Source organism: Pelmatolapia mariae, linkage group LG23, assembly GCF_036321145.2.
Source record: "Pelmatolapia mariae isolate MD_Pm_ZW linkage group LG23, Pm_UMD_F_2, whole genome shotgun sequence".
NCBI classification, from domain to species: domain Eukaryota; kingdom Metazoa; phylum Chordata; class Actinopteri; order Cichliformes; family Cichlidae; genus Pelmatolapia; species Pelmatolapia mariae.
The window spans coordinates 10,518,874-10,536,848 of record NC_086246.1 but is presented as its reverse complement, the minus strand read 5'-3'; the positions used below and the strand labels follow the sequence as shown (position 1 = coordinate 10,536,848).

The window sequence follows — 17,975 nt, the reverse complement described above, 5'->3', positions numbered from 1 at the left end:
TTTGTTTAGAACACTTAAAGATGTTGAAGAAGCAAGCTCTTTTAAGCAATTACTTTGGTGTTCCTCCACCTCCAAAGAAATGTCAGAAGTGCTTCTTTTGCGGTTCAGACTCCTTCTGACATTGCAACTTCTTATCTGGTGCGCGTTTTTTATTTTGACAGCGCATGAGCACCTGCGGACCACTTATTACCACCCCTGCACATGTCCCTTTTTCGGGCTATGCCTGGCAAGCAGCACAAATGGGCTTCCTCTGAAGAGTGGCTGGGAAGTTCAGCTATCTGGGAGGGGCTCAGAGTAGACTCACTACTCCTCCACATCAAAAGGAGCCAGTTGAGGTGGTTCGGGCATCTGACGAGGATGCCTCCTGGACACCTCCTGGGTGAGGTGTCATGTCCCACCGGGAAGAGGCCCCGGGGCAGAACCAGGACATGCTGGAGAGATTATATGCCTCTTGGTGTTCCCCCAGACAACCTGGAGGAGGTAGCTGGGGAGAGGGAGGTCTGGGCTTCTCTGCTTAGGCTGCTGCCCGCGCGACCCGGCCCTGGATAAGCGGAAGAAGATGGATGGATGGAGATAGCATCAACAATTCACTTTAACTGACAATATTAACATTTATATTTATGCTAATATCTGAGCTCGAAGTCAAACAGAAAAATATTGACGAGAAATGAAAAGAAATGAAATTCAAAATCAATTTATGGAAATCAAATGCTAATGGATTACAGCAGACTGATACTCCACCACAAATGGGCCATTTGTAAAGTGTGTTTGTGCACTTTACAGAAAACACAAAAAATTCAGGATAATAATAAGCTAATGTGGCAAGTTCTTGTAAATTACTCACATGAGCAGGAATCTATTGATATGAGTGAAGTTTGCATGATGACAGCAAAAATTGTCTCTAGAAGAACTTCTTTCCACCAATCAGCATTATTCAGCACTTTCCTTGATGGCTGTTGGTTTGTGTCAGCATGTGTGTGTGGCACTCCGCTACTGAACCTTTTAAAACACTCTTCCATTCACCAAGATGATTTTAAAATGAAAACATTTATTTGATTTCCTTGGTCTTGAATGAATGGATGGTCACACCGCAGAAGTTACTACAAGATGTTAAAATGCCAATTAAAAAAGGTAATTACTGCTGCGTCTGAATCAATATGAGTCTTATTCCTGTTGCCTGATAAAGTGAGGAGTGTGTAGAGTTAGGTAACATTTCTCCCGTGGGCAGCGCTAAAGATAGATCACACTATGCCACTTGTCGAGGAGTGTCTAATGTAATTTAAGGAGAAGGATAGAGCTGACTCTGCCACTTCCCTAAAGCCACAGGAGGTTAATTATGCAAACTTACACCATATTGAAATCACATTTAAGTAGCCATTTGTCCAGGGTATTAAGGGACTGTATAAGAATTACTGTTGGGGAAAGTGGATCAAAATTAAATTATATTTTACTCTGACTGTCCCCTTATTCTCGTTGGGTGCTTACTTGTTTTATAAAAGATGGAGTTGTTTCGGTCGGTCACCCACCACCCAGTCTTTGTAACCTGGCACACAAAGCATGCCCAGGTTGAAGACATGAGTGTACTGGCATTTCAATATATAACAGATTACAGAGAGGAGAATGTTGCAACAGCTTGGAAAGATGACAAACCCTTAGCAATCACTTAGAAGAAGTTTAAACAGGAAGCTATTTATATTCTGTACCAGTGCCAATGCAGAGGTTTTTTCCCTAAGATCACGTATCGTCAGAAGAACATTGCCCAGATTCTGGTGTTTTTCAACACAAATATAAATGGTTACAGGGCTGCGGTAATAATAGAGCCAGCAGTGATCACGAACAAAGTTTTACCCTTTTCAAAGTAGGCATCCCAACTGTGGAGATGATTTGACTGTGAAACCAAGGGACATCACCCACTCGTGGTACATTACCTGATTTACTCTCCTTTCTGACCAATGCTGACCACTATTTACAAAAATAATTCATGTTGTGTTTAATGTGACTTAATATAATTGATGGAGCTCATGAAGTCATCATGAAAATAGTCACAGAGCGTTCCATCTTTTATATTCAGTCTATGAAAGCCTATGTTAATGTTCATATCTGAACCATTAACCATCAAGAACCATGAACTGCTACGCTAAAAGCAATTTGGTTTTATTATGAGCCTTGATGAACCGTTGAATCGACACACTGATAACATGAAACATGTTCCAAACTTTAAACATCCTCAGTCAAAATGTTTCTCCTAATAATATTAATAAATACTACAAATGCCGATGTTAGGACACTTTTTATATGATCGATTTTGGGATTTTTAGGAAGGCTTAAATAAAATATAGACATTGGAAAAGAATAAAAGTCAGCTTTATTTTAGAAAAAATACCCCCATACTCCAAATCATGTTCATACAGTAACGTTGGTGCATTTTACACATATTACTTTAGAACTGATTTATCAAAAATGTTTGATATTAAATGATGACCATGTAGCACTTAGTACAGTATGTATGAATGCAGTCAGTATAGCCTAGCAACAAAGACGGGGTGTTCAACAGTAGGTTTTCTGCTCATACAGCAGACGTCAGTTCTGACATTAACACTTGTTACCCAGTAGAGGGCAGTGTGTGTGAGTACACATGTATGCATGTATTTCCATTATTGTTACAGTTTGTGAAGTGAAACAGTGTAAACATTTTTCATTCAGTAAATCTAAGAAAAAACACATTCAAATGCTCAAAAAGATTCCATAAAGTTAGGAATCATATATATATATGAAAAGAAAAAAAACTATATTTGATTGATACAAGGGATGAGAAGCTTCATCTCTACTGTGTGTTTTTAGTTTTTTGTGAATATGCACTAATAGACCTCAGAGTGATTGAGTAAGGAAATTAAATCTATATGGCAAGTCATGAAGCACTGGAGTTATATTATTAGTTATAGTCCATCTTTTCAACACGTTTGCAGCACTCAGGCTTTGTATGAAAAAAATGATCTGTGGGTATGTCAAGTCCTCTGGAACTCCTAACACGCTACGAACCAGCCCTCATCTGTATTCCTGAGAGAAGACGGATGATCTCCTGCCCTATCTATCCATGCTACGTTCCTTTTTTTCACTGTAATTACAAGAGATCCTGGAGGAGGAGGCAAAAATGTGGAGATGATACAGAACATCAGTGTACATGTATATGCCTGAGAATTATGCTAAAACTTCACATAACCCTGTGAAAAATGGCTGGTCATAGCTGCCCCTCCTTGAAATGCAGGCAGATGTGTGACAGATGCCCTCACTCAGCCACCTGGAAAAAAAATATATGAGGAAGTCAATACTCCCAAACATTTGGATCGAAGCAGAGTGTCAAAGCCTCAATATTTCAGTCATGAAAAAGGCAAATAAAGCAGCAAGGTGTGAAAGACATAAAAGACAAAAATATGGCTGACATCAATCATGAGAGCATACCGGTTGATCTGACTTCCACACATGTCCTCTTGCACTCCTCCTCTGTGTCAAATCGATTTTTGTTGCCATTGCAGCCTCCGTACCAGAACTGGGCGCACGCGTTTGCTTGCTTGTCATAGTACCAGCGGATGCTGTAGTCCCTGCACGTGCCTTGGTCCAGAACCAAGCCACAGCGGGGGTCCAAGGGGACAGTCTCTGCAGGAGAAGATGTCATATGAATGAGAGAACTCGTTTCCACCTAATCTAACCTCAGAGTGGCCCTTTCTGCTCTGTTTCTTCACCATGCTGTCAGAAAATAGCAGATTCCACAAAATCAGCCACACTGCATCAAAAATAATTGGCTTCCCTGTTCTTCACCTTGCTGCGCACACAGCAGAAAGGCCACATCAACGAAAGCTGCTCCCTTTCTGCTGCCTGTACTCAAAGCACACTGGACTGGAACTCCAATGGAGCTTCATCTACTCCATCAGGTGTCATCACACCACATTTGCAGCCATCTCAAAACTGAGATGGCTGACTATTCGCTTAATGCCCCAGTGTCACTATCCCTTATCAGCACTATACTATACTGCTATCAGCACTATACAGACAAAAATATAACAGGGTGCAAAACACAGAAAACATTTAAACATGAACGGATTATTATTTGGCTGACACCTAGTGTCATATACTCAGTGTTGGGAAGGTTACTTTTAAAATGTATTCCATTACAGAATACTGAATACATGCCCCAAAATGTATTCTGTAACGTATTCCGTTACGTTACTCAATGAGAGTAACGTATTCTGAATACTTTGGATTACTTAATATATTATCATGTTGTTTACAACTACGTGAATGTACTATTGCTGTGATTTATTACTGTTACTGAAGGTCCGCGGCTCCGAACCGTAGTAAAGGGACATCTGGCTAATACGGTGGGTTCCGTGTCGGGCTGGTAGCCGAAAAATAGCTTTACTTTGTTGTCTGGGTCAACTTTGCTTGCCAGAGACAAAGAGAGGCGTTGAAAGGCTGCTCCAACGGAACTTATTTTTTCCGGAGGAAAACACGAACACAGTGTACAGTTGAGTCTTAATAGCTTACTTACAACTGGGCTCGTCAGGCACTCTTCTTGGCTGCAGTGGTTATTATTATATTTACATGCTTCCAGCTCCCGTTTTTGCTCCGTGACAGCTCGGACTTTCCTTTCTCTCCCTCCCTCGCTCACAGACACATAACGTGTATGGCAGTCCATTCTCGCTGCAGCACGGACTACACTGCCCATGAGGCTACATTCTTTAGGGCCATGCCTGTAGCATTCTGCCTTTTAGCTTAGCACAACAACAACAAAAAAGCGCTCTCTCACCCAGGAAACATGCAGCGAGAGAGCGCGTCACCCTGTAACCATGGCAACCGTAACGCTGCCGCCTGGAACAACAGAGCGTAGCTGTCAAACAAACCCAAACAGTCCTGACCTGCGAGAATATGAATCAGGAAAGTACCGCCGTGTAATCCATTTATTTCAACAAAGTAACTGTATTCTGAATACCACCTTTTTAAACGGTAACTGTAACGGAATACAGTTACTCATATTTTGTATTCTAAATACGTAACGGCGGTACATGTATTCCGTTACTCCCCAACACTGCATATACTGAAATGTACCACCTCCACACTGAAGGCAGAGGTTTGGATTTCAGTAATTATCTGATATCGTAACTAATTTTCTGTGCCATTATTCACTTCAGTTGTTGACATTAACATCTGTTTGCAGGTTGTTACAAAAAATATTCATGTCACAAAAAAATACTGTGGCCATGAGGTGGCGTATCATTTTAGGTCCATTGGCCTAGTTTAAGTAACTCTGAAAGCTGCCATTAGTCCAAAGTTATTAAAAGATAAAGAATTTCCCTATTATGTAATAAATAAAGTATTATCCTCCTCTCGTGTCCTTAATTAAGGATATTGTACATTTAGGAAAAAAATAGTTTAGTTATAGCGTGACATATCATTTTAACATGTCAACTAGCTAATTTATTGCTAACCTTTAGCTCTATTTAACCTTGTAAATATACTGCATTGATTGTAACACCTTGGGCCACAGTCACACTGAGAGTCGCACTTTATTGGACTTTTCCAGAAGAGTTGAAACAGCTGCAAAGGTTTGGCCAATGTCTTTTATCCTGTCTTCCTTCTCTCACCCCAATCGGTCGTGGCAGCTGGCCGCCCCTCCCTGAGCCTGGTTCTACTGGAGGTTTCTTCCTGTTAAAAGGGAGTTTTTCCTTCCCACTGTCGCCAAATCACTTGCTCATAGGGGAGCACATGATTGTTGGGTTTTTCTCTGCATGTATTATTGTAGGGTCTACCTTGAGGCGACTGTTGTTGTGATTTGGCGTTGTATAAATAAAACTGAATTGAATGTCATATTAAACCCTATTGTTTATGGATGGGATATCAATCGAGTTCATATGTATGTGAGGGCAGATACACATAGTATGTGTATTGTCTTTTAAATATTGAGGTCCTAACTGAATTTTTGCTCATGGTATGTCTTTGCAGTGAGGGAATTTATTTATTTTGGATCTCTGTAATAAAAATAATTTTGCTCATAAGAAAGGCAGAAAAGTAGAGCAGAGTATTGGACTTCATATACCTTTGGGAAGAACTGGCCTTGGTACAGGTACATACTGTACAGAAACACCGGAGGATGTTGTACTTATGCTTGTGGATGAAGATGATGATGACGATGAAGAGTGTTCCCTGGATGGAGAGAGATGTTTGTCTGAGGTGCTGTGGGTAAATGTGTCCCCACGCTGCACCCCTCCTTCCTGTTGAGGAAAAAACCAGAAACCAGTTGTTAGAATAATAAATGTGTGTAATGCACATATAAAGATGTATTCTTGTTTTCATACATGTACTCTGTTGGATCCTTTAATCTCATGCTGGGTGGTCTCTATCGTTCCTCCATGGCTGTGTGTGCTGGTACCAGTGTTGATACCAGTCTGGCGTCCATTCTCTATTTCCGGTTGGGTCACAGGCCTGTACCCATAGCCACCAGTAGCATACTTTCCATTGATTAAATTTTTGTTCCCATTATAACCATTGTTTCCATAGCCGTTGTAGCCATTAGTTATTCTGTTATATATTAGGGCTCCATTCTCATCTTCACAGAACTGGCTGACCAGCTTGGATTCGAGGGCTGTGACACAAAGACACAGAAGTTAGGAACTAGGAAAAAGTATTTACCTAATTACTGTTTTGTCACTATTCGCTCCCCAGACATAGCCTAAAAGATATTTTTAGGAATTATTTTCTGTTAAATTTCTCAAAAACTATCAGATGGCTTTGCATTAATTTGGTACACAAACAAACATACAGGTCATATGCAGAGGTGGAATACTAATATACTTCATTTAGTGCCAGTAACAGATAAAACTTGAAAAATAAACATTCCTATCACCCATGCCTTTATAAAGCCTTCTGCTGATTAGCAGATTCCGGTTTGTGAACACACTACATTCATTATAATAATGCCTACTTTTGCTCCAGTAACGTGCTACAATAGTAAAGCTACAGTGAAACCGAACTGGCTAAGTGTGCAAAAGTACAGTAGCTGGCTGGTTTAGGTTAAGCTCTTCAGAAGTGTTATTGAAGATACATTTTGCTGAAAGTGTGACAGTTGTAGCAATGAGATACATTGTTTCTGCATAATCCATTATTTCTTCAAATTGTCACTCACATCAATACAGAATGCTAAATTATGGATTGCCATAGACAGTAGGGCTAACCACAAACTAACCAACTAACAGTGGAAGATCAGAACACTAATGAGATTTGAAACCACTATGAAGTTATTCTGCCTAGATTAAATAATAATGAGTATATGTGACTTGCATATCTGTAGTTAGACTTGGTGCATTGTTAAAAAAAAAGTAAATGTAACTATAGGGCACATAAACGTGAGCCAAATAGGTGTCTAAAATAGCTTGTATAAGATATAAGTTAACATATGATTTTTTAATAATATAACACAAAATTGTAGATTTCAAGGCGCACAAGCACTTCACTCTTAAAATATAAATGGATCCATATAAAAATGGAAAAATCTATTTTAAAAAAATTGGTTCACTAGAGGCGGGAATCACCAGGCAACTCACAATACGACATCCCTAAGGTGATCCTGGGGACATTTTGTGCCATTACGGGTTTTTTTTTCATGCTATTTTGGCTGTGCTGAATGAATACAGCTAATTTGCCAGAGGATATTATTTTATTTTAATTTTAGAATTCTTGTCTCAGTTCCTTAAAGTAGCTTAAAATGGCTAAACTACACAAAAACGCCACATTTAAAATCACTGAAAATACAATTTTGGATCCCACATTTATCTTGACATCAACTCATTCATTCCTTTATGTTAAGATTTTATTTTTTGGACTACGCGCCTTCAATTTTTGATTTTTATATTTATCCACCAGGTGGCGCTTCTTTTTACCAAACAAGGCATTTCACACTTTCTGTTTTCTGCAAGGGTGCTTTGGTACTGAAATTATTCAATGAGTAACCTTTCAGCTTGACAGACATCTCAGGAGCAAGAAGCAAAACAAAATTGGACTTTATTTTGGTTCTCACTCAAGTAGTTTATGCAGCTGCACTGCAGCCATGGTTAGATGTATTGCAGTAATGCAGGAGCATGCAGTGTTGGGAAGGTTACTTTTAAAATGTATTCCATTATAGATTACAGAATACATGCCCCAAAATGTATTCTGTAACGTATTCTGTTATGTTACTCAATGAGAGTAACGTATTCTGAATACTTTGGATTACTTAATATATTATCATGCTTTTTACAACTACGTGAATGTACTATTGCTGTGTGATTTATTACTATTACTGAAGGTCTGCGGCTCCGAACCGTAGTAAAGGGACCTCTGACTAATACGGCGGGTTCCGTGTCGGGCTCGTAGCCGAAAAATAGCTTTACTTTGTTGTGTGGGCAGGGGCAGATCTAGAAGGGTGGCATGGGGTGGCAAGTGCCACCCTAAAATGATCCCTTGCCACCCCAAGTGCCACCCCAGTTTTGCATATGACAGTGTTGTTTATTAAAATAAGATAACATTAACAGTTTGAGCGTAGTTACAGTCAACAGTGAATATAAATGCTAAAACTGAATATATTGCATAGTGTTCCCCCCCCCTCCACCATTAACAAATGGTTCAGCCCATAGCAGGACGGCTTTTTTCTTGTTTTCAGTAGCAAGCGATGCTTATGATTGTGCCAGAGCACATTTTGAACAACACCATGGGAATTTCAGATTACACTCTGGAAATGGAAGGAAGGTGAGTGTTATTAACCCTCTGTGGTCCACGGACACGCTGCACCTCCAAATCACATGACTATTTTAAGCTGACATAGCAACAAGCTGCAGCCACGCTGAGTCTCTATTTGAGCTCACACTGAAAGTTCAGACTTTAAAGTTTTTAAATTTTAATTACAGGCCAGTAAATCCAGAGGTATGATAATATATATAAGTCACGCTTTTTTCTAAATACTGTCATCACGTGTGTGTGTGCGTGTGTGTGTTTTAAGCATTTTCTAAAGAAAAGTAAAGAAAGGGAAAAAAAGCCACCTCTTTCCTATCGGTGGATAAATGTACCAGGTCGACCAATTAAAAAAAAAAGTCAACATGTGGGATTTGGTTGCTTAGGAAGAGGGAAAAGTTTGGGGAGTGACGGTAACGGCAGCGAGACAGAGCGAGCGAGTGAGAGAGAGAGAGAGTTTTTAGATGTGGGAGATTTGTGACGTTTAGTGTGGAGTGTATACTTAGTGTATTGTGTTGTCTATTGTAGCTGTTCTGTTGTGTAGTCGTTTTGTTTTGTGTTTCAGTGAGGGCACTAATGAATGTCACTAAGGCACATTTGCAACGTAAACACTGTCACTAAGTAGAAAACCAGCGGAGTGATACACCTCCTGTTGTCAGGCCTGCAGGTTTATCCCTGTGCTGTTCTGTCTTTTGGTGGACAAACTTCTTTTTTACAGGCACACATCATTTGTGGGGGATCTTATTGCGAAACCTGATTGTTCTCTCATTGTAGTTTTAGTAATATTTTTAAATGGTTGTACAAAATGAAAAAACGGCAGGTGTATTGCCTGCATTTTTAGATAAATAGTTGTATATGTTTACAAAATGTACAATTTATATTTGCATTTCAAGTTATAAAAATTTACTCAACATGTCTGTGGTTTTTTTTACAGTAAAAAATACTGCTAGGATTTTAAGTTCTTTGTGTGATTTCAGATCAGTAGTAGTACTATTAATAGTAATAGTAGTACTAATGCAGTATGTCAGTGAAAAAAAACAACTAAATTCAGTTTGAAAAGAATGATACCAAACAAGGCAAGGGGAAAAAAATAAAATGAAACAATCTGAGGGTGAAATACAAGCGTAAACTCAAAAGGAGTCAAAAATGGCCAGTTGTATTTCAGACCTGAGTGGGTTAATCCAACAAATCATGAAAAATTAGGTTTAAATTTTTGTTCATGACAGTGCAGATTTCTGACATTTTGTGTAATTTAACATGTAACAATGTGATTGTTTTCTAACAAAAAACAGTGTGAAACTTAAGTTAGGCTTGTGTTTGTAAATGAACCACCCCATGTTGTGTAGCTTTCTGGATTTTATACTTATTGGGCTACTTATTTATTTATTATACAGGCTATACAGTACATAACATCAAAACCCACATGTTTTATGTAACTAAAGTGTGTAATTATGTGGGCTACAGACAATAATTAAGTTATAGACTATATTTATGTGAAAAACGTGTATACTTACTGCATTTGAATCATTTTAACCATATGTAACCACCTGCATATGTGTTTGGGGGGAAAAAAGGCTTTGATTTTGCCACCCCATTTGATTTCTTTGCCACCCTCATGCCACCCTAAGAAAATTTCTGTAGATCCGCCCCTGTGTGTGGGTCAACTTTGCTTGCGAGAGACAGAGAGAGGCGTTGAAAGGCTGCTCCAACGGAACTTATTGTTTTCGGAGGAAAACACGAACACAGTGTACAGTCGAGTCTTAATAGCTTACTTACAACTGGGCTCGTCAGGCACTCTTCTTGGCTGCAGTGGTTATTATTATATTTACATGCTTCCAGCTCCCGTTTCTGCTCGATGACAGCTCGGACTTTTCCAATCTCCTTTTTCTCCCTCCTCTTGCTCACTGACACATAACGGGTATGGCAGTCCATTCTCCCTGCAACACGGACTACACTGCCCATGAGGCTACATTCTTTAGAGCTATGCCTGTAGCATTCTGCCTATTAGCTTAGCACAACAACAACAACAACAACAAAAAGGCGCTCTCTCACCCAGGAAACACACAGTCGCAGAGAGAGAGAGCGTCGCCCTGTAACCATGGCAACTGTAACGCTGCCGTCTGGAACAACAGAACATAGCTGTCAAACAAACCCAAACAGTCCTGACCCGCCACAATATGAAGCAGGAAAGTACCGCCGTGTAATACATTTATTTCAACAAAGTAACTGTATTCTAAATACCACCTTTTTAAACGGTAACTGTAACGGAATACAGTTACTCGTATTTTGTATTTTAAATACGTAACGGCGGTACATGTATTCCGTTACTCCCCAACACTGGGAGCATGGCAAGACTTTACAGCAACAGGAGGCTCTGGAGTGTGAAGATGGCGCTTCATACTCCTCTAAGGACTGAGACTGACATAGAGGAGGCGTCAGAGTTTGAAACAGCCCACCTGGAGTCCAACTCTGACTGATCTGAAAGTGAGCATGGAGAGGAGATGGCTGAAGCAGTGACAGGATGAGCTTCTCCATCTCAATTATTTGGTCTCCCACAAAGCCTGCAATACTCTGCCACGTCCCAGCAGCCAGAGGTTTGATCCCAGGACCTAAACACCATGCCACCAGCTATGCACTACTGCTGATGAATGAAATCCTGCAGCAAATAGTGGTCATGACAAACCTGCATGGGAAACACTCAGTGGCTTATGTGGACACAGAGGACCTGCAGGTTTATGTAGAGATGCTCATTTTGGACAGTGTTCACAAAAAAATCAATCAATTCATATTTGAAGGGTGCTGCTGCAAACCCCTCTGATCAGCAAGTGTAAGGGCAGTGTGACTTTTGCACGGACAGAAAGAGAACAGCTGGCTGCACCACGTGGGACGCTGACATGCAAACACCACATTCTGTCCATTTGCAGCCTCTGCTCCACCTCAGCTGGAGTCCCTCTTCTTTAAAGGGTTAAAATCCCTATAATTAACTATAATTATATTTATATTTCAGGTTGAAGTAGTTTTAAAGACTGTGTCATTTAAAGTGGAAAAAAGATTACTATGTCATATTTTTACAGCCATTTGTGGGAAGGTGTCATTGTTATCCTTAGGGCAAAAAGAGTCAGGGGTCAGGTAGATCAGGGTGTCCAACTTCAGGCCTCAAGGGCTCACCCTGGGTCAAAACACTGATTAGTTCATTACCAGGCCTCTGGAGAACTTCAAGACATGTTGATGAGGTAATTTAAATTACATTTATTTAAATCAGCTGTGTTGGATCAAGGGCACATCTAAAACCTGCATGCCTCCGGCCCTTGAGGCCTGGAGTAGGACAACTAAGGGATATTATCACAATACTTCAGTCGATTCTTCACATTTTGTGAAGAATGCTGCTGAAGAATGCTTTATTACAGTTAGCTGTAATAAATCACCAAAAATCACATTTATGTTGCTTATTACAAATACATCATTCCTGTTCTATAGGAATATAATCAGAATACAATCAGCAAGCAGCTCAACTCATTAACAAAGACTCATATTAAGTGTAAGTAAAGAAAATGCATCTTACCTGGCAGGGTGTTGAAGTCATCAATGAGGAACATGTGTTCCGTGTCTGGATCAGATGCGATTAGATTAAGTTCTTTCAGGAATTCGGCCTGCGTTGGGTCTGAGGTGTTAACGATCCCCAGGGCAAACATCTCAATATTGGCAGCGTGTGCTTCTCGCACAGCTATATCCAGCTTCACTGGTTCTCGCTTGTCGGTTTGCCCATCAGTAATCACGATGGCCACTTTGCTTACTCCCAAACGTGAACTATGGAAGACCTCCTGCGTAGCCTTGCGGATAGCTGTACCAGTGTAGGTGCCCTCTCCCATATATGGGATGTTTCTGATTGCATTCTTGACATCCTGTTTGGTGACGTAGCGGGCCAAGTTGAATACAGTTCTCACCTCCAGGCTGTACAGGACCAGGCCAATCCTGGTGGCATTTCGGCCCACTGTTACCCGGTCCACTAATGCATTCACAAAGTCCTTGATGATTTCAAAGTTCTCAGGCCCCACACTCTCTGAGCTGTCAATGACAAACACCAGCTCCATAGGCCTCTCCTTACACTTGATCCCACATCCTAGAATCACATCACATCAACATATGAGATCATGGCGGAAATGTCACATTGATGAGTTCCAGTCTGTGGAACTGGATCCAGCACTTTACAGATCAGATGACACAGTGGCTTTCATTGAGAAACTAAATCTACTACAATATTTATGCTATCAAAAGATATTTTACCACAGATCTCTTTGATCAATCGAATGACGTCTTCTCTCTGCAATGAATACACAATATAAGCATATGGATAATCACAAAAAGTAAAATGATACAGATATGAACACATGACACTCACAGTGAGGCCAGCTTCACCTTTGGCACCGACTCGGCCCTAGGATCAAAAATATTAAAAAACGTTTATTCACAAAGTGTCAGTGTTTCTGCAAATCTTCCAGTTTCATGTGGCAGACAAATGTCAGTAGCGATAACAAGCAGCATGGGAGCAGGTTCAGGGGTTGGAGCCCTCTTCCCAGCCATCACAAAACAGAACACAACAAACTGAGACATGAAGGAATCATTAGCGTCACTCACAGGTTGCCCTGGGGTTCCAGGGTCTCCTACATCTCCTTTGAACCCCTTCAGCCCCCTCTCCCCTGTCAAACCTCGATCACCCTGTTGCACACCACATTGCAAAACATCAGCACTCAAAGAATTATAAATGCTCACAACCCCACATTCAGTCCCGGGCAACACAGTGACTAACTTTAGCTCCAGGAAAGCCTTCTCCAGGTATTCCTCTTGGTCCTACCACACCCTGGGCCCCCTGTTCACCCTGAATCAAACACACAAGGCAGTTGTGTTACAGCTTGTGATAGATACTTACAGATTTAGGTAGTACACAGAGCCCTGGATGTCTTGATATTTTATAGATATGTGAATGTCTATAAAGGACAATAAATCACAGCCTACCTTTGGCCCTTGAACTCCTTGCCCTTGAGGACCTGTTGGCCCAGGTGGACCAGGTCTCCCAGGGTTACCCTGCAAGTCAAAACATGTTGCTTGTATAACTACAGCTCAAAGTCAGTTACAAAATAGCTACAATGTGACAAAAAAGTAGATTTGTAATTTATGAAAGAAATATTTGTTGCAGCCATACAAATGGCACAGTTACTGGGGTCAAGGCAGCAGACCTGCTGACCTGCTGTTCACATAATTATACAGGCTCCACCTGTGGGGAGGTGTAGGGAGGGAGACACCTGTCAGGTGGAATGCTATTAAAAAAGCCAGGAACAATACTCTATTACTTAAGCCTTTTGCTGTAGTCATGACTGAATGTCAACTAGTCATGACTACAGCAAATTCAAGTCACGTGCAGCTACCAGTTATCATCAAACTCCAAAGTGAATTCAGTAATGTGTTTTCTCTTGTCTGTGTGTTCAGTATTAAAGCTTCAAAGTTGGCAAAATATCCTCAGTTTTTCTTGAATGGCTTAAAAAAAAGAAAATAAGTAAAATAAGATTACTGATTTTGATTAGAAAACAGCCACAACTCAACCTTGCACATGCATGTGTGACATCTGTGCACTCCTCTACTTTGAATGCTTTGTTGTCTGTATGCTGCTATGACAACTCGATTTCTGGGCTGCAGTGCATCTGTGAAAACAGCTTAATCCAAGAAATTATCTGATGTCATGACCCACTAAAAATTTTGACTGTAATACGTTTCCTGTGTGGGTTGACTTCATAATGTGAGAAAAGGCAATAGCAGCTATATATATCACATGTGCAATTAATAACTCAACCCAACAAAAAATTAACTTTATCTATAAGAGTATGAAACACACTTTGTATTCTTGTAATAAAGAGCAGCAGCTTCAAGGTTACCAGTGTTGTTGTGAATGTTTCACACCACCATTTTCTCAGCACGGATAAGAGCTGACAAGTGTCAGTGTGCTCTGCTTTCCCATTTTTTCCTATTATTTGCATCTTCAATTAAAACCTGCCTACTGCTGCATGACTATGACAGAGCTCGGACCTGCACAGACACTGGCCTGAAGCCTGTGGGGAATCTGGATATGATATGTGAGGACGTGCGGGGTGCCGGGTGTTGTTTTAGTAAGCCCTGTTAGGCCAAGTGTTTCTCATCAGACACATATGTCTGTGGAGATTCACACCCTGCACCCATGTGTCACAGTGCTGTTGGAAAAATCACGATAAATGCCACCAAAAAATGAACAGGCAGCCCAGTTGTGGGCATGTTTGCACAGAAGATAATGCACTGTGTTTTTTTTTTTCAATCTGTTATTCTTCAGAGAATGTGACTCAGTCACAACCATCTGGCAGTACTTAGGAGAAATTTGAAAAAGGCTCCTCTCAAGTAAACACCTTAGAGTGTTGTCCTCGACTCATGTTCCCATAAACCAAATAAAAAACCAAATAAAAATGAATAATATAATAATATTTCTGATTACAAAACAGGTAAAAGGGAGTTGCTTAAAACAGAAGAGGTTAAAGATTTGAAAAATGTAAAGGTTTTAAATTTACCAGAGGTCCTGGGAGGCCTTCACCTGGAGGTCCTGGTAAGCCAGGCAACCCTCGAAATCCAATATCGCCCTGCAAAGATGGATGCACAGCAAAGATAGATGAACACTGACAGCATAGCAATTTACAATCTGTCAAACAAACTCGTGCACTGACTAAAATCTTGTTTCCCTTAATTAGATTCCCTAAACAAATGACCAAATCTTTCAATAGTGAGATAATCTCACTTATCTTCAGTGCGGATTCAAACACAACTTGGAAATTCATCTTACCAGGACTTGACAATGGCTTTGGCTCAATATTTAAATTCTGACCTCACAGAAAGAACCATCTGTGTCATATAAGGTTTACATCCTACAAGATTTTTGAAACATGGGACATTTTTGATTGAATTTTGCATTCAAACCAATAATGAATTCCATAATGTTTATAAACAGTGACTAACTATCATCACAATACTGTATGACAGATCCAGGAGCTTTGCAGACCGCATGTCTACATGTTATAATTGTATACTGAACCTGCGGGAAGCGTCACAAACAGCAACAACTGTTAATGTGGGCTTCTCTTATTCATGTTTGTGCTGTTGCTGGTCCTTTAGCATAGTTCCTATGTTTTTCCTTCCCAGTGTTGCCAAGTGTGTGCTGATAGGGTATTGTCTTAATGTTGGGGTTTTTCTGCAATACTGTTTCGTCATTACTTTACAATTTTAAGCACATCAACTGTTGTTGTAATTTGGTGCTATATAAATAAAATTGATTTGAAAATGGAACTGAATTGATTTCATATAGCTTTAGTGTGTAGACATATTTTTCAAATGACTATGTAGACCTGCAAATGACCAACACATCACTATACTGGGACCTTTGTACAAACCACAAAGTCTGCTGGAAAGTGTGGAAACCCACTGTAACCTTACTATAATTCTCAACTTTTTTTAAACAAAGACCCAACCTTACACTGACATTTGAAAGAAATGCACGCTAGAAAGTTCCATCTTATGGATCCACATTCTCACCTTCGGTCCAGGAACGCCCACTCCCTCAGGCCCAGGTTCCCCTGGAAGTCCCGGCAGCCCAGGAGGACCCTGAAAAAGCAAAAAGCTAACTTAAGTATGGATTTCCAGAAAGAAGAGTAAGTTAATATTGTACTCTGAAACAAGCAGAGTATAATACTTGAAATTGAATAAGAAATTGTCTGGCTTTTATAAAATAATGCAATAAAACAGGATTTAATGTGTAAAAATTGGAACAGTTAGCACCACAGGGGGATTTTGTTACCTTTGGACAGCACCAGGTTAGCTGCTTCTCATTGTTCCCGGACTTTATGCTAAGCTAAGCTAAGCATCTGGTTTACAGACCAAACAGTTGGTATCAATCTTCATATCCAACCCTCAATGAGAAAGTAAGATATAGTAAGTGATTTTTTCTTATTTTTTTAAGGCACCACCTTTATTCTTACTGCCCTTAATGCAAATCATGTTCATTTCATCTCCCTCTGGTTTAAGTTAAAGGAAACATACTCAGGATATGTGTAAGGGCCACCTACTGTAAAGTTGGGTAATAAATGTCTCACTGATTGATAGAGGGTTGGAACTGAGCGGCAGTATAAGAAAGGCAAATGCTAGATGGATGGAGGACTAGATATAGTATGCAGATGAAAGGTATGGCTGTACAGATTTATGAGGAGACATATGTCATTGTCTAAATCAGCTCCTCACCATGGGGCCAGGATAGCCGTCTCCTTTGGGACCAAATGGGCCTGGAGGGCCTCGATCTCCTCGGTCACCCTACAGGAGGCAGATACATAGGAATCAATAATTCATTCATACAAAGGATACAAAGAGATTTATAGACTTGCAAAACATTTTGTGCACATAAATGGACACATATGCCCTCTGCTCCTTTGCTTGGTCCCTTATATTAAGCATTGAGCAAAACATAAAAACAGAATGTAGCATTTTATTAGCTGAGATTTTCAGCAAATGTTAGCGTATGGAAAGCATGACAGGATGTACAGTTGTGCTTCCCATCCTAATTTTTGACATATTCTCTGTTCTTTCTAGATGGACTGTAAATGGCCTTGATGATGAAAGCACAAACATGTGTTTCCTGATCTGCCTCTCGTTACTTGTTTGATTATCAATTCTTTCCAGATTTGGACGCGCTCAGCATCCATGTATGTGTTTGTTCAAAAATCTGACTCATGCTTGTTTCTACAGGCAGGCACCCAATAGAAATGCAATACATATTTATATGTGTATTTTTTTTTTCAACCAGAGAAGAATAATATCAGTTTTACCTTAGGACCAGGAAGTCCATAGCCAGTCTCCCCAACTGGACCAGGAGGGCCATTTGGACCAGGATCACCCTACAACACATTTTTAGTAACAAAGCTGCCCTTAGTACAGAAGGTTGTACATAGATGTGCAACGTGGATGTTGTACATCTAATATAAAAAGGTTAACTTTAATAGACACTATATATACAATATAAAATGTAGAACATTTTAGGACTGTGCTGTTGCTACTTAGAAGCAAATTAAAGACTTCTACCACTGATAATACACAGCAGAGATCCTACAATAATGTAGTATGTATGTAGTAGAATAACAATAACGGCAACAACAAGTTTA

The 17,975-nt window shown here is 40.1% G+C and overlaps 1 protein-coding gene across 1 annotated transcript in view; it reads right to left on the bottom strand.

Moving 5' to 3' along the window:
• Window positions 1-2,741: 2,741 nt before the first annotated feature.
• LOC134620527 (collagen alpha-1(XXVIII) chain-like) overlaps window positions 2,742-17,975 on the bottom strand; it is a 37,488-nt gene continuing 22,254 nt past the window's right edge. Inside the window, exons 23-36 of the mRNA XM_063466730.1 lie at window positions 17,643-17,711; window positions 17,062-17,130; window positions 16,360-16,428; window positions 15,345-15,413; window positions 13,771-13,839; window positions 13,565-13,633; window positions 13,393-13,473; window positions 13,157-13,192; window positions 13,042-13,078; window positions 12,320-12,877; window positions 6,351-6,637; window positions 6,092-6,266; window positions 3,460-3,654; window positions 2,742-3,298 (exon numbers count right to left, since the gene is read on the bottom strand). Coding sequence (XP_063322800.1) covers window positions 3,291-3,298; window positions 3,460-3,654; window positions 6,092-6,266; window positions 6,351-6,637; window positions 12,320-12,877; window positions 13,042-13,078; window positions 13,157-13,192; window positions 13,393-13,473; window positions 13,565-13,633; window positions 13,771-13,839; window positions 15,345-15,413; window positions 16,360-16,428; window positions 17,062-17,130; window positions 17,643-17,711 — 1,791 coding nt within the window. The 3' untranslated portion in view covers window positions 2,742-3,290. The remainder of the gene's footprint in view (window positions 3,299-3,459; window positions 3,655-6,091; window positions 6,267-6,350; window positions 6,638-12,319; window positions 12,878-13,041; window positions 13,079-13,156; window positions 13,193-13,392; window positions 13,474-13,564; window positions 13,634-13,770; window positions 13,840-15,344; window positions 15,414-16,359; window positions 16,429-17,061; window positions 17,131-17,642; window positions 17,712-17,975) is intronic.